A 16,689-nucleotide genomic window follows, 5' to 3' on the forward strand; every position below is an offset into this window, starting at 1 on the left:
CACACATACAACACTGTGCCTCCAGAGAGACAGCCTGTACTGTTTAGGATCACCCGCTCTTATAATCTACATGTGGTGTTGACATGTTTGTCATCATGTGGTTCAGTGAGAAGCGGCCCTGTGATTGCTGCCTAGTGGGCCCCCCCGGAGCAGGCCCGGTACAGAGGGAGACGCGTGGTGAACACGCATTCAGACAGAGCCAAGCCCCGGCCGGCCGTCCGTCCGTCCCTTATGCATTTCATTTACAGCCAGAAGCTCCGCAGTCTGCAGTGCAGATGGGTCTGGCTCTCCTCTCTCTCTTCTTCTGGATTGGAGTGTGTGTGAGTGTGTGTTTTTGGGGGTTTTTTTACAGTGTGGATTTTCAAGCGTTTGGGTGTTTGGGCATGTTTAGGGGGATGGGTAAAAATGTAGAAAGGGTGACAGTTTTTTCAGGTGTTTATGCGCTGAGGTTTGAGTCCTAAATACGGATGTTTTATGTCTTGGTTATCATTCGATAAGCGCAAAGAAATAGGGCCAGGAGGATGAGCACCAGGAGGGAAGAGGATCCTTTCTGTGACTGACAGTGACTGATGGATGTGACCGACCGCCAGAGTTTTAATTCTAACCCTAATGACAGTTGAATGAAATAACAGTGATTGTCAAACCCACACTCTTCTTTCTTTCTCCATCCGTGGATGGATTGTGTATCTCTGGGGGGATGTGGGATGCTTCTGGAAGGTCTGGAGTGCCCCCGTGTGGTGACATGACACTGGTTTTATCTGTGTGTGTGTGTGTGTGTGTGTGTGTGTGTGTGTGTGTGTGTGTGTGTGTGTGTGCGTGTGCGTGCGCGTGCGTGCGTGAGTGCGTGCGTGTGTGTGTGTGTGTGTGTGTGTGTGCGCGTGCGTGTGCGTGTGTGTGTGTGCGTGCGTGTGTGCATGTGTGTGTGCGCGTGTGTGCGTGTGTGCATGTGTGCATGTGCGTGCGTGCATGTGCGTGCGTTTCATATTCTGTTTTTGATGCAGGTGTATAAGATCTGGCTGTGAGATGCTGTAACTCTCAGAAGGGTACTGCTGCTGTATGAAAGAGGATGTTCTTTCGCTCCTGCCGGGAGTCTGGGGAGCTGTTTGTACAGAGAGAAATGTTGTCTAGTCCAAGCTTTGTTAAAGCTCCCCTCTGGGGGGCTGTAGAGTGTAAGAGGAAAGGGCTGAAAGTGTCAGACTAAACCAACACCTTTTGTGTGAGTGTGTGTCTGTGTGTGTATGTGTGTGTCTGTGCGTGTCTGTGTGTGTGCGTGCCTGTACACACACGTGACACACAGGTTGCAAGTCACCAGATGTGGAAAAACTAGGATTGGAAGTGTTACCTTTGCTCTCCTCAAAGACGTGACCTTCCAAGGCCACAGCGTGACCTGGTTGTGTGTGTGTGTCTCTGCTCCTTTGTGTGTGTGTCCGTGAGCAATCGACCATGACAGCATGTCATTTCCTGTCTCCACAGGAAGTGCAGTGAACCTGACGTGCCGAGCGTTCTTCGGCTACAGCGGGGACACCAGCCCTCTGATCTACTGGATGAAGGGGGAGAAGTTTATAGAGGACCTGGACCAGGAGAGGATAGAAGAAAGCGAAATCAAGTAAGAGAGATCTTGTGAGGTGAAAGCCAGGCGGGTGGGAGGGGGGGGGGGGGGGGTGAGAGCCCTCACTAGTACAGTAGATGTCAACATGTGTGTTTAAGCAGAGGCCGGTAGAGGCTGAAATCGGATGACGGGCTCATTTTAACACGTGTAATGGAATGAGTGATGGTATCGTGTTCAGCCTGCTACAGGATTATGGTCGGTCATTCTTCACATAAAGTGTTGACTATATGGCTCATGACATATTGTTCATCGACACAGTCCTTAGTTTAAAGCCAACAGACGTTTGCAAAATTGATATATAAAATTCGATCTGTACTGTATATCAACAACAACTAAAAAACTACACCATTGGATGTAGATATTGGATACAGAATTCCAACAATATTTCAAGGGGCGTGTTATAGTTTTATATCATTTTATACTGACAAATTGAAATCTCTTTGTGCTTTATACGTTTTACTCAATCTATTAAGAATCAATTAAATCCACAACAGGCGCTTAGTGGCGTAGCACACTAATGCGCATACCGCATAATCGCAAGGTTCGATTCCGGCCATCGACATATCCTGCATGTCATCCCCTCCTCTCTCTCTCTCTCACCCATCCTTCCTGTCACTCTCTACTGTCTCTATCCCAATAAAGCAGAAATGCCCTAAAAACATATATATATATATAACATATAAAAAGAAACCTTTGATAAGATATTCCCTAAACTGCCATTTCTAAGAGCTCCATGTGTTCCTTTGACAGGCTAGACAAACGCACCACGTTGCTCTGGTCCCCATCAGTCTTTCGTCACTCCTCTTGCATCACTCCACAGACAGGTCTGTCTGTTGTCTGGTTGTTGGCTCCGGGGGACTGGGGTTTGTTCCTCCATGCCCTCCCCTCACCCTCCGCGTCCCCCCGCCCCGCCCCGCATGTCAAGAGGCCTTCCGTCTCTACAGCTACCTTTGGAAACGAGTTCAATTCAATTCACATGCTCGAGAAGAACTCGAGAAGAACTCGCTCTCTCACATGCACACACACACACACACAGAAACATACTCTCTCTCTCTCTCTTTCTGTTTCCCTCTACTCTGAAATCTGAAATATCACTGATGTAAGTACCGTATCGGACATATCTCAGCAAGTCAATCCGCCTTTATGTGATAACATATACCATGTTAAACCATTACTGTCCGTGCTTTGGTCTCTCTCTCCCTCTCTAGTATAAACACATTTGAACAAGACCACAGCCTCTGTCGGTCTCTGGGCTGTAACACATTTAAAACAAGTCCATTTGTGTGTGTGTGTGTGTGTGTGTGTGTGTGTGCGTGTGCGTGTGTGTGTGTGTCTGTCTCTCCCTCCCTGTAGTGTAACCCATTTAGACGAGTCCATTCCCTGGTCCGTGTGCATGTTTCCCATTAGGGTCTGTGCTGTTTGGAGAGACTGCAGCTCTGGGGAGACAGCCCTGTCAGATAGTTAACAACCGCCATTTTTCACCCCGCTGCAATCACTATCGTCCTCGCCGCCAATGGCAGCATGCAGATGGGCCTGGAGGGAGAGAGAGAGAGAAGGAGGGAGAGCGGGGAGATAGTGGAGGGCGAGAGGAGCGATAGCAGAGGGAAAAGAGATGTGCGGTAGTGTTCTGTGAGTTTGTGTGTGTACTCGTGTAATGAACAAGTGCAGGTACAGAGCTTGTGTATTTCAACGACTACCACCCCCTCCCCTCTCTCTCATTCTCTCTCTCTCTCTCTCTCTCTCTCTCTCTCTCTCTCTTGCTCTATCTTACTCTCTCACTCTTTCTACCTTTCTCTCTCTCCCTCTCCCTCCATCTCTTCACCTTGTGTAGGATTCCCCTCTCATCAGCTGCAGGGTTGTATATTTAATAATTAATGCAGATATTTCACACAGGGGATGAATAATGGATTTGATCATGCATTCTTTATTGTCCGTGTCGTTACCCTGGGCCTGCTCTGATCCACTCCCTGCCCTGCCTTTACCTCTAATCCACCAACACACCTTTAACAGCACAACCACAGACAGACAGAGAGGGGGAGGGATGGAGAGAGAGAGAGAGAGAGAGAGAGAAGGATGGGGGGTTGAGAGCGATAGAGAGAGAGAGCGATAGAGGGAGAGAGAAAGACAGAGAGAGAGAGAGAGAGAGAGAGGGAGTGACTGAGTGAGAGAGAGAGAGAGAGAGATTAGGGAGAGGGATGGGGAGATGGATGGGAAGAGAGGGAGAATAAACTTGGCCCAATCCATGCTTGTTTCTAGGCCCTGCAGACAAACTCTTGATACAGTACAGTACAGTATGTAGGTGTGTTTCCAAAAGTTTCTTTCAAAAGAGCGCCCCCATACTCTTCGTGACTGCATTTCTTATGACTTATACACCAGCCTCACACCACACCTCAACAAGATTCTATTTACAGAACTTTACTCCTCCTATTGATTTCAGAGGAGTTCATTTCTATGGTAACGGAGGCCCATAAATTCTCATTTGCGCAGACTGCGACAGGGCTATTGTTGTTATCATACCACGCTTGGCTGGACATTAGCATAGAGTGAGATTAATAAATTAGCAAAACAAATCTACCTCAGCATAATCGATGATGTATCGACCCAGGCCGGCCCGGTCCGGTCTGTGGTTTGCGGGTGGGCGTTGAATGAGAGAAATAAAGCGAATGAATACGTTGTAATTGATCAGTGAACGAGCAAACACTGTGGATTTGCTAATGAGAAGCTGAGGTCATAAAGAAAGAAAAGTGCCTACACCTTTTTTTATTTTTTCATATATTATTACAAAATGTACAGTACTTTTATTTCTGTGGAGCACATAATCCAGAGCCTTACTGTGAACGGTACCTCAACTGCACCTTATTCCAAAGCACTTTACAACGGCTTCTCATTCACCCTTTCACACACACATTCACTCACCAATGGCAGCAAGCTACCTTGCAAGGCTCATTGGGAACAATTTGGGGTTCCGTGTCTTGCCCAAGGACACCTCGACAAGTGGCCTGGCCGGGGATCGAACCGCCGACCCTGCGGTCATTGGACGCCGGCTCTACCTCCTGAGCCACAACGGCCCTCGCTGTAGGTCAGGTCAGAGGTCAAAACGTACCCACCGTGCTCTAAAAGCCTAGAATAACAACAAGGTTATTATGTTTCAACCCGATTATTCAGTTCACAACAAACTTCATTTGAGTTATCGTTAATATTCCGAACGCCCTTATTTGATCCTAACCACCTTCAGACACAGATATAGGATCGGCTTCCCTCGCTTCACAAATCTAACCTTAACCGGTTGGGAGGAAAACACCGACGCGGAGCTGAAACGTAGCCGCTAGGAACAGCTCTGCTCTGCTCTGCTGTGTGACTCAGCCCTGCGCGGCCTCCGCCCCAAGTCCCTTGGTAGCTCTTGAACACTCGGCAGTGTTGAGAGAGTCGCCGTGGGAGACCTGCGTTGAGTGGCGTGGCGTGGTGAGGGTCTCCGTTTGGCGGCTAATCTGCTCTGTTATGGAAACTTCAAGCTTCAAAGAGGCAGCTTCTCCCGGGAGAGCCCCCCCCCCCCCCTCCTCCACTCCTTCACTCCATTTAAACAACAAATACCATTATGCAGGCTCAGCCACAAGCCTTCCTAACAATCTGCATTAATGTGCTGTGAGCCTGCTGCTCTCCCTCTCTCTCTCTCTCTCTCTCTCTCTCTCTCTCTCTCTCTCTCTCTCTCTCTCTCTCTCTCTCTCTTCTCTATTTCTTTCCCTCTCCCTCTCTCTTTTTCTCTCTTTCTCTTTTTTTCCTCTCTCTGTCCTCTCTCTCTCCTCTCTCTCTCTCTTCTCTATTTCTTTTACTCTCCCTCTCTCTTTTTCTCTCTTTCTCTCTCTCTCCCTTTCTCTCTGACTACAATACTCAGAAACACACAAACAAATACAATACCTATACGCATACACACACACACACACACACACACACACAAACACACACACACACACACACACCATCACAAACTGACATTTGTGCCGAGGGTGCTGGGGGAAAAAGTAGGCTAAGTAGAGTGTGTCAAGAATGAGGGAGCATCACTCCTCCGTTCTCTCCTCCGTCCTCCTCAACCAGCCCAGCAGGGGACACTCATTTACTTTACAGAATATTACTTTCTCTCCCTCTCTGCGTTTCCATGGCAGCCGCTATAAAAAGATTTCCTTCGCGTCGTCGTTATTTGGTCATTCCGCCTCCACCGCCCCCCCCCCCCCCCAACCCCATACTCAAGAAGAAGAACCCTTATTGATTTTCATATCTCATATGTTTAGAGTGCCAAAGATATTAACATACTGTTCAGTAATTACAGCACCGCACAGAGCTTCAAATTGAATGTGCCCATTCACTTCACTCTACCGTCGAGTCCACGGCCGTTTACACAGTCGAGTCGACTGAGAGCACGGAGCTTACACTAGATAGTGGTCTACTAAATACACACGGTCGACTAAACACACATGAAAACCTAATCACAGAGAGCCCAGTGACTGAGGGCGTCACGCGTGTCCATTAAAAACACACACAACAAAAGTACAATTGCTTTTTGTCTCTCATCATCTCGATGACTTCAGGTACTCTGATCTGCCAGCATACAGCAGGTGGCGTCAGTACGACTGAGGTCTGTCTGGTAATTGGGTTTCCACCTGTCCGCTTTTCTTAGATCAGTGCGGGGGGGGGGGGGGGGGGGGGGTCGGAAAAGGGGAAACAGAGAGGAATCACTTTCAGGGTCAATTATCGCTGAGGGTTTACTTATTGGCCTTGCAGGATCGTCAGGGAGCACCTTGGAGAACATGAAGTGGCCATTTCCTTGCTGATTGAGGCAGTGGAGGAGGGCGACCTGGGCAACTACTCCTGCTATGTGGAGAACGGCAACGGCCGCCGGCAAGCCAGCATCCAGCTCTTCAGACGGGGTAAGGACTCCCTCACACACCCGCACCACAGAAAGCTTGCCCTCATGTCTACTGCGTGGCCTTCAAAACAGGGTTAACAGCTTTCTGTTACATCCCTACCTCAACAAACCCCTCTCGGTAAGCCTCTATTGCTCTCTATATCGCTCCTTCTATACACAGACACACACACACCCACACACACACACTCACACTCTCACTCACACACACACACACACACCCAAACAACCACCACACTCTCAGTCACACACCCACACACACACACACGCACATACACACACACACGCACACACACACGCACGTATACACACACACACTCATATACACTGCTTTGTAGTTTGTCTCACAATTTCATAGTCCAGACAGGCAGCCCAGAGATATCTCCCTTCCTCCACCACTCTCCACTCTCTATGAGGTTCAAAGCAGCTTTGCCTTTGCTACCATAGCAATTTGTCTTTATGCTGCATTTGATCATTTTGTTGTTGTTCTTGTTGTTGTGCTTGTTTCTTTTACACTTTTACTTTTACGCCCCAACGCTCTCTGGCATGACAAGTCTTAGGCACTCTGCATGCAGTGGGTCTCATTTAGCAAAGAGGGCTAATTTGATGGTTATTTAAGCAGCAAATGGGTCCTCTGCCTTTCCCCAACAGGCTAGCATGTTTGGCATAAATTTGCATCGTAAGTCTCTCTCTCTCTCTCTCTCTCTCTCTCTCTCTCTCTCTCTCTCTCTCTCTCTCTCTCTCTCTCTCTCTCTCTCTCTCTCTCTCTCTCTCTCTCTCTCTCTCTCCACTTTTAACGCTGCCTGTGTGAGGGCCTTTGTAGACAGCCCAGTTCTGTTTGAGTGCTCTTTGTAGTCGATCCAGTTCCATTTCATTCCCTCTGTGAAAGGAGCGCTTCCGAGCCCAAGTGTGGCACACAAACTCTGGAAGATTAGGACAGAGACTTTTCGATCGTTTCAAAGACTGGTCTCTCTACTCTCTCCCGCCCCCCCCCCCCCCCCCCCCCCCTCTCTCTCTCTCTCCCTCCCTCTTTCTCCCCATCCCTCCATCCCTGATTATTCTGATGTTTATTTCATGTTTCTCCTCCCAGGATGCAGCTTTCCTAATTACCACAGAAGCGAGGGGAGGGGGAATGAGTCAGGGATGAGGATGTAGACAGTGTAGGGATGAGGGATGAGGATGTAGACAGTGTAGGGATGAGGGATGAGGATGTAGACAGTGTGGGGATGAGGGATGAGGATGTAGACAGTGTAGAGATGAGGGATGAGGATGTAGACAGTGTGGGGATGAGGGATGAGGATGTAGACAGTGTGGGGATGAGGGATGAGGATGTAGACAGTGTAGGGATGAGGATGTAGACAGTGTAGGGATGAGGGATGAGGATGTAGACAGTGTAGGGATGAGGGATGAGGATGTAGACAGTGTAGAGATGAGGGATGAGGATGTAGACAGTGTAGGGATGAGGGATGAGGATGTAGACAGTGTAGGGATGAGGGATGAGGATGTAGACAGTGTAGGGATGAGGGATGAGGATGTAGACAGTGTAGGGATGAGGATGTAGACAGTGTGGGGATGAGGGATGAGGATGTAGACAGTGTGGGGATGAGGATGTAGACAGTGTGGGGATGAGGGATGAGGATGTAGACAGTGTAGGGATGAGGGATGAGGATGTAGACAGTGTGGGGATGAGGGATGAGGATGTAGACAGTGTAGGGATGAGGGATGAGGATGTAGACAGTGTAGAGATGAGGGATGAGGATGTAGACAGTGTAGGGATGAGGATGTAGACAGTGTGGGGATGAGGGATGAGGATGTAGACAGTGTAGGGATGAGGGATGAGGATGTAGACAGTGTAGAGATGAGGGATGAGGATGTAGACAGTGTGGGGATGAGGATGTAGACAGTGTAGGGATGAGGATGTAGACAGTGTGGGGATGAGGGATGAGGATGTAGACAGTGTAGGGATGAGGATGTAGACAGTGTAGGGATGAGGGATGAGGGATGAGGATTTAGACAGTGTGGGGATGAGGATGTAGACAGTGTAGGGATGAGGATGTAGACAGTGTAGGGATGAGGGATGAGGATTTAGACAGTGTGGGGATGAGGATGTAGACAGTGTAGGGATGAGGGATGAGGATTTAGACAGTGTGGGGATGAGGATGTAGACAGTGTGGGGATGAGGGATGAGGATGTAGACAGTGTAGGGATGAGGGATGAGGATGTAGACAGTGTGGGGATGAGGGATGAGGATGTAGACAGTGTAGGGATGAGGGATGAGGATGTAGACAGTGTAGGGATGAGGATGTAGACAGTGTGGGGATGAGGGATGAGGATGTAGACAGTGTAGGGATGAGGGATGAGGATGTAGACAGTGTGGGGATGAGGGATGAGGATGTAGACAGTGTGGGGATGAGGGATGAGGATGTAGACAGTGTAGGGATGAGGGATGAGGATGTAGACAGTGTAGGGATGAGGGATGAGGATGTAGACAGTGTAGGGATGAGGGATGAGGGATGAGGATGTAGACAGTGTGGGGATGAGGGATGAGGATGTAGACAGTGTGGGGATGAGGGATGAGGATGTAGACAGTGTGGGGATGAGGATGTAGACAGTGTAGAGATGAGGATGTAGACAGTGTGGGGATGAGGATGTAGACAGTGTGGGGAGAAAGAGAGAAACGTCATTGAAACAAGAAGCGGGTTTAATGAGGGATACAGAAAGGTGGACGATATACCGTTCATACAATGAAAGGCTTACGGGTTATACAATGAAGTTACCGTTAAGCTGCGGTTCAGTTGTGGTTAAGTTGTGGTTGCGTTGTCAGTTGTGTATACACTCACTGAACACTTTATTAGGAACACCTGTACACCTTCTCATTCATTCAGGTGGTGCAATGGTGTGGGGAATGTTTTCTTGGCACACTTTAAACACGTTAGACACGTTAATACCAATCAATCATCGCTTGAATGTCACAGCCTATTTGAGTATTGTTGCTGACCATGTGCATCCCTTCAGGGCCACAATGTCCCCATCTTCTAATGGCTACTTCCAGCATGATAATGCACCATGTCACAAAGCAAAAGTCGTCTCAAACTGGTCTCATTAACATGACAATGACTTGAGTGTTCTTCAGTGGCCTTCCCAGTCACCGGATCTGAATCCAACAGAACACCTTTGGGATGTGGTAGAACGGGAGATTCACAGCTTGAAAGTGCACCTGCAAAATCTGCAGGAATGTTGCAATCACATCATCACAGACCAGAATCTCGAAGGAATGTTTTCACCATCTTGTAGAATCAATGCCACAAAGAATTTAGGCTGTTTCGAGAGCAAAGGGAGTTCCTACTCAGTATTAGTGCAGTGTTCCTAACAAAGTGTTCAATGAGTGTATGTACCAGTCTACCGTGTGTACGTCTGTTGCCGTTGTGCACCTGGAGTGTTTCCAGTGTGGTCATAGCGTGACAGAGATGTAATGTGCACCTGTTAGTGTAGGCAGCCGGGTAAACGCTGCTATATTTCATCCCGCCTTAGTGGATGGGTAGACCTCTAGGGAGGAGGAATAGGAAAAAGGAGATACTAGAGGACAATAGAGAGGGAAAGATGAAGATGAAGGGGAGAGGAGAGGAGGAAAGTTAAGGGAGGGCAGAGAGAGAGGAGGGTGGGGGGGTTGGAGGCCAGGGGTTGTTTTACATATTCTTGACCACGTGAATTATGAACTGTGTGGCGGTTCGGAAGTATGAAGCATTAACCTCCAGTGGTTGTGGTCAGGGGAAGTTGTCAGGGGAAGGCGTTTCGCAAATATTAGCATAAGCAACAAGAATTAGCACCGACAAAACAAAAAAAGTTGTAAAAAGTAAGTGTCCCAAGCGCGAACTGCCGACATTCGGGTCGCAAGTCGGGCAATTTCTGCAGTTTCAATCCTGTCCACTTTGCCACAGCATTTTTAGACAGGCCAATGCACACATCTAAGCCACGCCTACAGTACATGACACTTGGTAAACATGACTGATTGGATGGTTGTAATTATACCATGCCCCCCCCCCCCGTGTATGTGTCTGTCTCTCAGCAGAGTTGATGTACACAGTGGAGCTGGCTGGGGGACTGGGGGCCATCCTGCTGTTGCTCATCTTCCTCATCTCGCTGTACAAGTGCTATAAGATCGAGCTCATGCTCTTCTACAGGAGGAATTTCGGCAGCGAGGATATCGACGGAGGTAAGCAGCGGCACACAGCCTGGCACGGACCAACGGCTGTCTCTCCCGCCTCTCCATCTCTGCCTTGGACTCTCCCATCTCCCTCTACCTGTCAACCTGCCTCACTCCATCTCTCTCTCCTGATAATGTTCAAGAGCCATGACGTGTGTGTGTGTGTGTGTGTGTGTGTGTGTGTGTGTGTGTGTGTGTGTGTGTGTGTGTGTGCGTGTGCGTGTGCGTGTGCGTGTGCGTGTGCGGGTGCGGGTGCGTGTGCGTGTGTGTGTGTCTGTGTGCGTGCGTGCGCACGCGCATCTGTCTGTTTCTGAGTGTGTGTGTGCTGAGATGGTTGGTGAATCAGTCATTTCTCTAAAAGACATTCCTGTGCTGTAGCTGGGGGATGAGACCCAGCCTGCATGCAGCCGTCGCAGGCTCCCAGGTACAGACACTGGATAGTGAACAGCCTCTACCTCCAGCCCCTCATTTCAATGACAGCCAGCCCCTAAGGAAAAAGGGGAGACAGATTTTCAATTTGTTCCCCGTTTAAGAATGGATCAGTCTCAATCCGTCACGGCATGATGCACGCTCTTCCCCCTGATGATGTCTTCTGCTCTGGGACGTCGCTCTGGGACTATTCCAACTCCCTCCACCGATATCCAAGCCCAAAGTAAACAACGAACTGAACATGCAGTTTATTTCTGACCTAGTTTGGGGGGGTCTTTATATTTCCCAAAGTTTTATCCGGCAGTTTTATCCGGGTGTTTTTCTTTTTTTCCCTCTGCGTTCTATTTCAGAATTCGACAGGATTGGGTTAGGGGCTATGAGGTTGTCACGGTATCCTATTTATCAGGATCCCCCAACTCATTTGAATGTTCCCTATTAGAGTATGTGTCGATATTCCGTACTGCGTTGACCTTTTTAAGAGTTAAGAACCCGTCCGCGAGGACCATCCAGGCGAGCTGTTTTGATGAGTGGAGTTTTGTTGTGGCTAATTTGTGGGGCTACGTTTGATGTGCGTTTCCTGTTGATGGCTGCGTCTGGCCTCTCTAGCGAGCCTCAAAGCCGCTCCCCCCCCCCCCTTCCCCCACTCCTCAAAGAGCCTCTGAAAAAGCCTGCCTCTCTTCCTGGCTGACCCACATAGCATACACACGTTTATTCTCCACTCTAGAGTATAATGACTAGAAGTCAGCCAGCATCTGGGCTGCTGGGACTACTTTAATTGTGTCTCCCTTTCTTTCTTTTTTCTTTTTTTTTTCTCCTTTCTTTTTCTCAGGCGAGTTTCAGATGTGTAAATAGTTCCCTCATTATGATGAATTATTTGGAGATTTGGAGATTATTCCCAGTTATTTTTCCAATGTTTTGTTTTCTCGCATTAATCATGTACAAAGGGTATTTTTGGTACGTGTCACTTGCTCAGCGGCCGTACCTGTGTGAGTGAGTCACGGTGTGAGTGAGTCACATTCCAGAATGTGAATCATAGTTTCACTGTGACCTAGAAGTTCTCTCTCTCTCTCTCTCTCTCTCTCTCTCTCTCTCTCTCTCTCTCTCTCTCTCTCTCTCTCTCTCTCTCTCTCTTAGTCAATCCAGTGATTTAAATAGGCCCCACACAAAATTAAGATCCTTCAGTCTACCCCCTCTTCTTCTTTCTTTCACTTTCTCCTTACCTTGTGTTTTTTCTCTCACCTCTCTGGAATAAGGGACACTGCTGTGCAGCTAGAGGGAACACTCTTTTAGAGTTCCGGATATTCCGGATTTCCCCTTCTGTAGAATACAAGAGCGGAAAACCACCGTGCACTAATTACTTTAGAGGGGTAGAGGAATCTGTTAGTGTGCGTGTGTGTGTGTGCGTGCGTGTTTGTGTGTTTGTGTGTGCATGCGTGCATGCGTGCATTTATGGGTCTGTGTGTATATCACCACACCTTTTCCTCTCTGTGTCTCAGATAACAAGGACTATGATGCGTACCTGTCCTACACTAAAGTAGACCCTGACCAGTGGAGTCAGGAGACTAGAGAGGAGGAGCGCTTCGCCCTAGAGATTCTGCCTGATGTCCTGGAGAAGCACTACGGGTATAAACTCTTCATCCCAGACAGGGACCTCATCCCCACTGGAAGTAAGTACACACAGTGTGTGTGTGTGTGTGTGTGTGTGTGTGTGTGTGTGTGTGTGTGTGTGTGTGTGTGTGTGTGTGTGTGTGTGTGTGTGTGTGTGTGTGTGTGTGTGTGTGTGTGTGTGTGTGTGTGTGTGTGTGTGTGTGTGGGTGGGTGGGTGGGTGGGTGTGTGGGTGTGTGGGTGTGTGCGTGTGTGGCTTGCATGTGTTGGAGCGAAGGGAGTTGATTGTTCTACAGTACACTATGGTGTCATTGCTGTTATGTGTTATGTTGCTCATTGTGTGTTGGTGTTTATTGTATAGTGAAAGTAATGCTTCTCCTCATTGTCGATGTCTTCTGTATGAACATGTTGTACAATGATGACAACTCATACTGTGTGTCTATACAACCCATATAACAACCTCCTGTGTTCTACCCCTCAAACTTGATTTTCTCCACAACTGATAACTGAAGCTCATTAGAAACAAATGCTTGATTGCTCCAGATCTAGAGCAATGCACATTAGGGAGCCGATCTATAAACTGTATGACGCCCCAATTCACTTTCTGTGTTGTATTCACTCTCACCACTCCTGTGGTGGAGCTAACTGTGTGTGCCATACTGACTGTGTCTTCTCAGTAAGGGTGTAGCACTCAACATGTGGTAGCGATATTGATATACAGTACCTTCCCTACCACTGGAAAGACATGACAGAACACGGGCTGGATCCCCTCTAGTTTTTCATTGATGCATTAATACATGTATGAGAATAATACCTGAACACCTCGTCATTCGTGTGAAGCTTTGCACTAACTTGATGTTTGTTGCAGTACGTGCAGTACTTTAAGAGATGCTGTATGTCTCTGGGTTTTATGTGCAATTAATACAAATTATGAATTCTTAATTAATTGCAATTAATTTAAAAAGCAAGCAAACCGGACCAGCTTCAGTCAGAAATGAACATCAGAGTGAAGTGGCTCTTAAATTCAAGAGGACAGCTAGACAGCTTAGCCAAGTCCTGTGTAATATAGCAATAACATTCTCCGAAAAAGTTTCAATTCTATTTTTATCCTACGTGAGAGAGAGAGTGAGGAGGGAAAAGCAGTTTCTAGCTGTGCTACATACAATATGTCCCCTTTGCTGTTTCTGTGCTATGTCTTCTCCTGTGACCTAAGTTTGAATGTTGAAATGTTTATGTTTAGGTCTCACCAATGAGCTTTACCAGGATGAAACAAGACTCCTTAGAGGTACACTTCCTTAGTCTTTTTATTCTTGTGTCAACAACTGTGAATCACTTCCTCCAAGACAGGAAGCAGGAAGAGAGACTCAGGGCGGCCATGTTTTGGGAACTCTTACTCAGCATATCTTTTAGGTCAGAACATAATGCCACACACACGCCCATACACACACACTCACATACACACACACGCACATACACACACACACACACACACACACACACACGTGAAGTACACACATGAACATACTTAGCAAAGTTACACACATGCCGCTTAGAGTGAAAGAACAATGAAGATAATGATAATGAGTTATTAGGTATAAATTACTTTTGAACAGTTGTAGCCAGTTGTGTGTTTCACCTCTAAAATATTTTTGTGACTGTCTGTGTCTTGTGTGTTGTTTCATAGTCGTCCACCCATTGTCCATGTATGTTGTGAGTGATGTTGTATATATTGTGCCCAGTCCACATCATGTCACTACAAATGTCCTGTAGAGAAAACATGTTACAGATAAGTTATGACTGTATAAGATACTAGTTTTCGATGGTTTTCAAGATGGTGTGATTAATGTTTTTGAGATGTCTACCTCTTACTGGAATTACCCTTTCTACTTCTACTTCCCTCTTTTCATCTGTATCTCTCTTTTCTCTCTTCTTCCATCTTCCTTCTCCCTTGTTCCTTCTCTCTATTTCTCTTTCCCTCTCTCTCTCCTTCTCTCTCTCTCTCCCTCTCTCTCTCCCTCCCTCTCTCTCTCCCTCCCTCTCTCCCTCTCTCTCTCTCTCTCTAACTCTCTTTCCCTCTCTCTCCCTCTCTCTCTCTCTCCCTCCCTCTCTCTCTCTCCCTCTCTCTCTCTCTCTCTCCCTCCCTCTCTCTCTCTCTCTCTCTTTCTCTCTCTCCCCCTCTCTCTCTAGCTTACATTGAGGACGTAGCACGCTGTGTGGACCAGAGCAAGCGCCTCATCATCGTCATGACACCCAACTACGTGGTCCGGCGGGGCTGGAGCATCTTCGAGCTGGAGACCCGCCTCCGCAACATGCTGACCACCGGCGAGATCAAGGTCATCCTGATCGAGTGTGCCGAGCTGCGGGGCATCATGAACTACCAGGAAGTGGAAGCCCTCAAACACACCATCAAAACCCTCACCGTCATCAAGTGGCGCGGCACCAAGAGCAACAAGCTCAGCTCCAAGTTCTGGAAGCAGCTCCAGTACGAGATGCCGTTCCGGCGCACCGAGCCCATGCTGAGCCACGAGCCGGCGCTGGACGTCAGCGAGCAGGGACCCTTCGGGGAGCTCCAGACCGTCTCGGCCATCTCCATGGCAGCGGCCACCTCCACGGCCATGGCCACGGCGCACCCGGAGCTCCGCTCCACCTTCCACAACACGTACCACACCACCATGCGGCAGAAACACTACTACCGCAGCTATGAGTACGACATACCACCAGGGGGCACCCTCCCTCCACTGTCCTCGCTAGGGAACCAGCACACCTACTGCAACATCCCGCTGACGCTGCTGAACGGACAGAGGCCGCCGGGGAAGAGCCGCGAGCTCAGTCTGGAGGAGGCGCACGCCAACAACGCCATGCTGCCGCTGTTGCCCAGGGAGACGAGCATTTCCAGTGTCATCTGGTGACGAGCTCGGAAACGGCTGGAGGAAATGCAGCTTAATGGTTTGGGATTGGCTCGGTTTGGTGGCGTTGTCACAGTTTTGGAGCCGGATCTGTTTGGATATCTGTGGCTGTGGATAGGTTTGAAGGAGACTGATTTGAATTGGACCCTTGTGGCCAGGCGAGACAGGGTCAAGTTGGGTTTGGAAGAGCACTACTCTTGTGTTGCCGAGATTGAAGTGTTTTGCATTAGGAGCTACAAAGGATTTGAGATAAAAAAACAGACTAAAAAACATTGTTTGATCAACTACTGACAGTCTAATTCATATGAACCTTCGGAGATGAAAAGAAAAGAACCCACACACTTTGGCACTTGTGCACGTGCACACACAGACAAACAAACACACACACACACACACATACACACACACACACACTAAAGGAAAACAGGGTCTTGTACATATATTTCCAATTTATTTGTAGCATCAGTGTCTTCCTGTTTTTTTGTCGTTTTTTTATTCAATCATGTTTGTTGCCTTCTCAACTCAATGACTTTGCTTTAACTTGTCACACAGATCTATATATTTCTATTTTCTGTTTTTTATTTGGTTTTTATTATTTGTTTCAATATGCTTATGAGGGAAGCCAGTATGTCATGTATCTGCGCTGTTGTGTTTTTTATCTTGACTTTGTGTAGTTTAAAAAAACGTTTTTTTAACACTTTTGGGAATTGCCTGGACATTGCAACATTTTACTCCAAGGAGCAGAATCTTCTTTTTGTTGACCTGTATAAGGTGTATATCTAGTTTAAAAACAAAAAACACTCTTTAAAAAAATCATAGAATATGCAAAAAGAATGAGGAGCTGACACTGATGTTGTTTCCTGTGGGACAGAGGAAGAGGAGGAGCTAGGGAGAGGTGCTAGTCCTCTCCAGAAAGCTTCATATTTTCTATAAAAACAAACAGCCTTGCTGTTTTAGCGTGATAGTGAAATGCCTCACCTTAAAAGAAACCTGTAGATTATTTTAAAAAGAGATCTA

The 16,689-nt window shown here is 47.7% G+C and overlaps 1 protein-coding gene across 1 annotated transcript in view; it reads left to right on the plus strand.

Moving 5' to 3' along the window:
• il1rapl1a (interleukin 1 receptor accessory protein-like 1a) overlaps positions 1-15,675 on the plus strand; it is a gene marked incomplete at both ends in the record, with an annotated part of 193,596 nt that extends 177,921 nt beyond the window's left edge. Inside the window, 5 exons of the mRNA XM_080535666.1 lie at positions 1,474-1,606; positions 6,386-6,531; positions 10,597-10,740; positions 12,657-12,827; positions 14,954-15,675. Coding sequence (XP_080391792.1) covers positions 1,474-1,606; positions 6,386-6,531; positions 10,597-10,740; positions 12,657-12,827; positions 14,954-15,675 — 1,316 coding nt within the window. The remainder of the gene's footprint in view (positions 1-1,473; positions 1,607-6,385; positions 6,532-10,596; positions 10,741-12,656; positions 12,828-14,953) is intronic.
• Between the last annotated feature and the right edge of the window lie 1,014 nt (positions 15,676-16,689).

Source organism: Nansenia antarctica, assembly GCF_963989245.1.
Source record: "Nansenia antarctica genome assembly, chromosome: 7".
Classification (NCBI taxonomy): Eukaryota; Metazoa; Chordata; class Actinopteri; order Argentiniformes; family Microstomatidae; genus Nansenia; species Nansenia antarctica.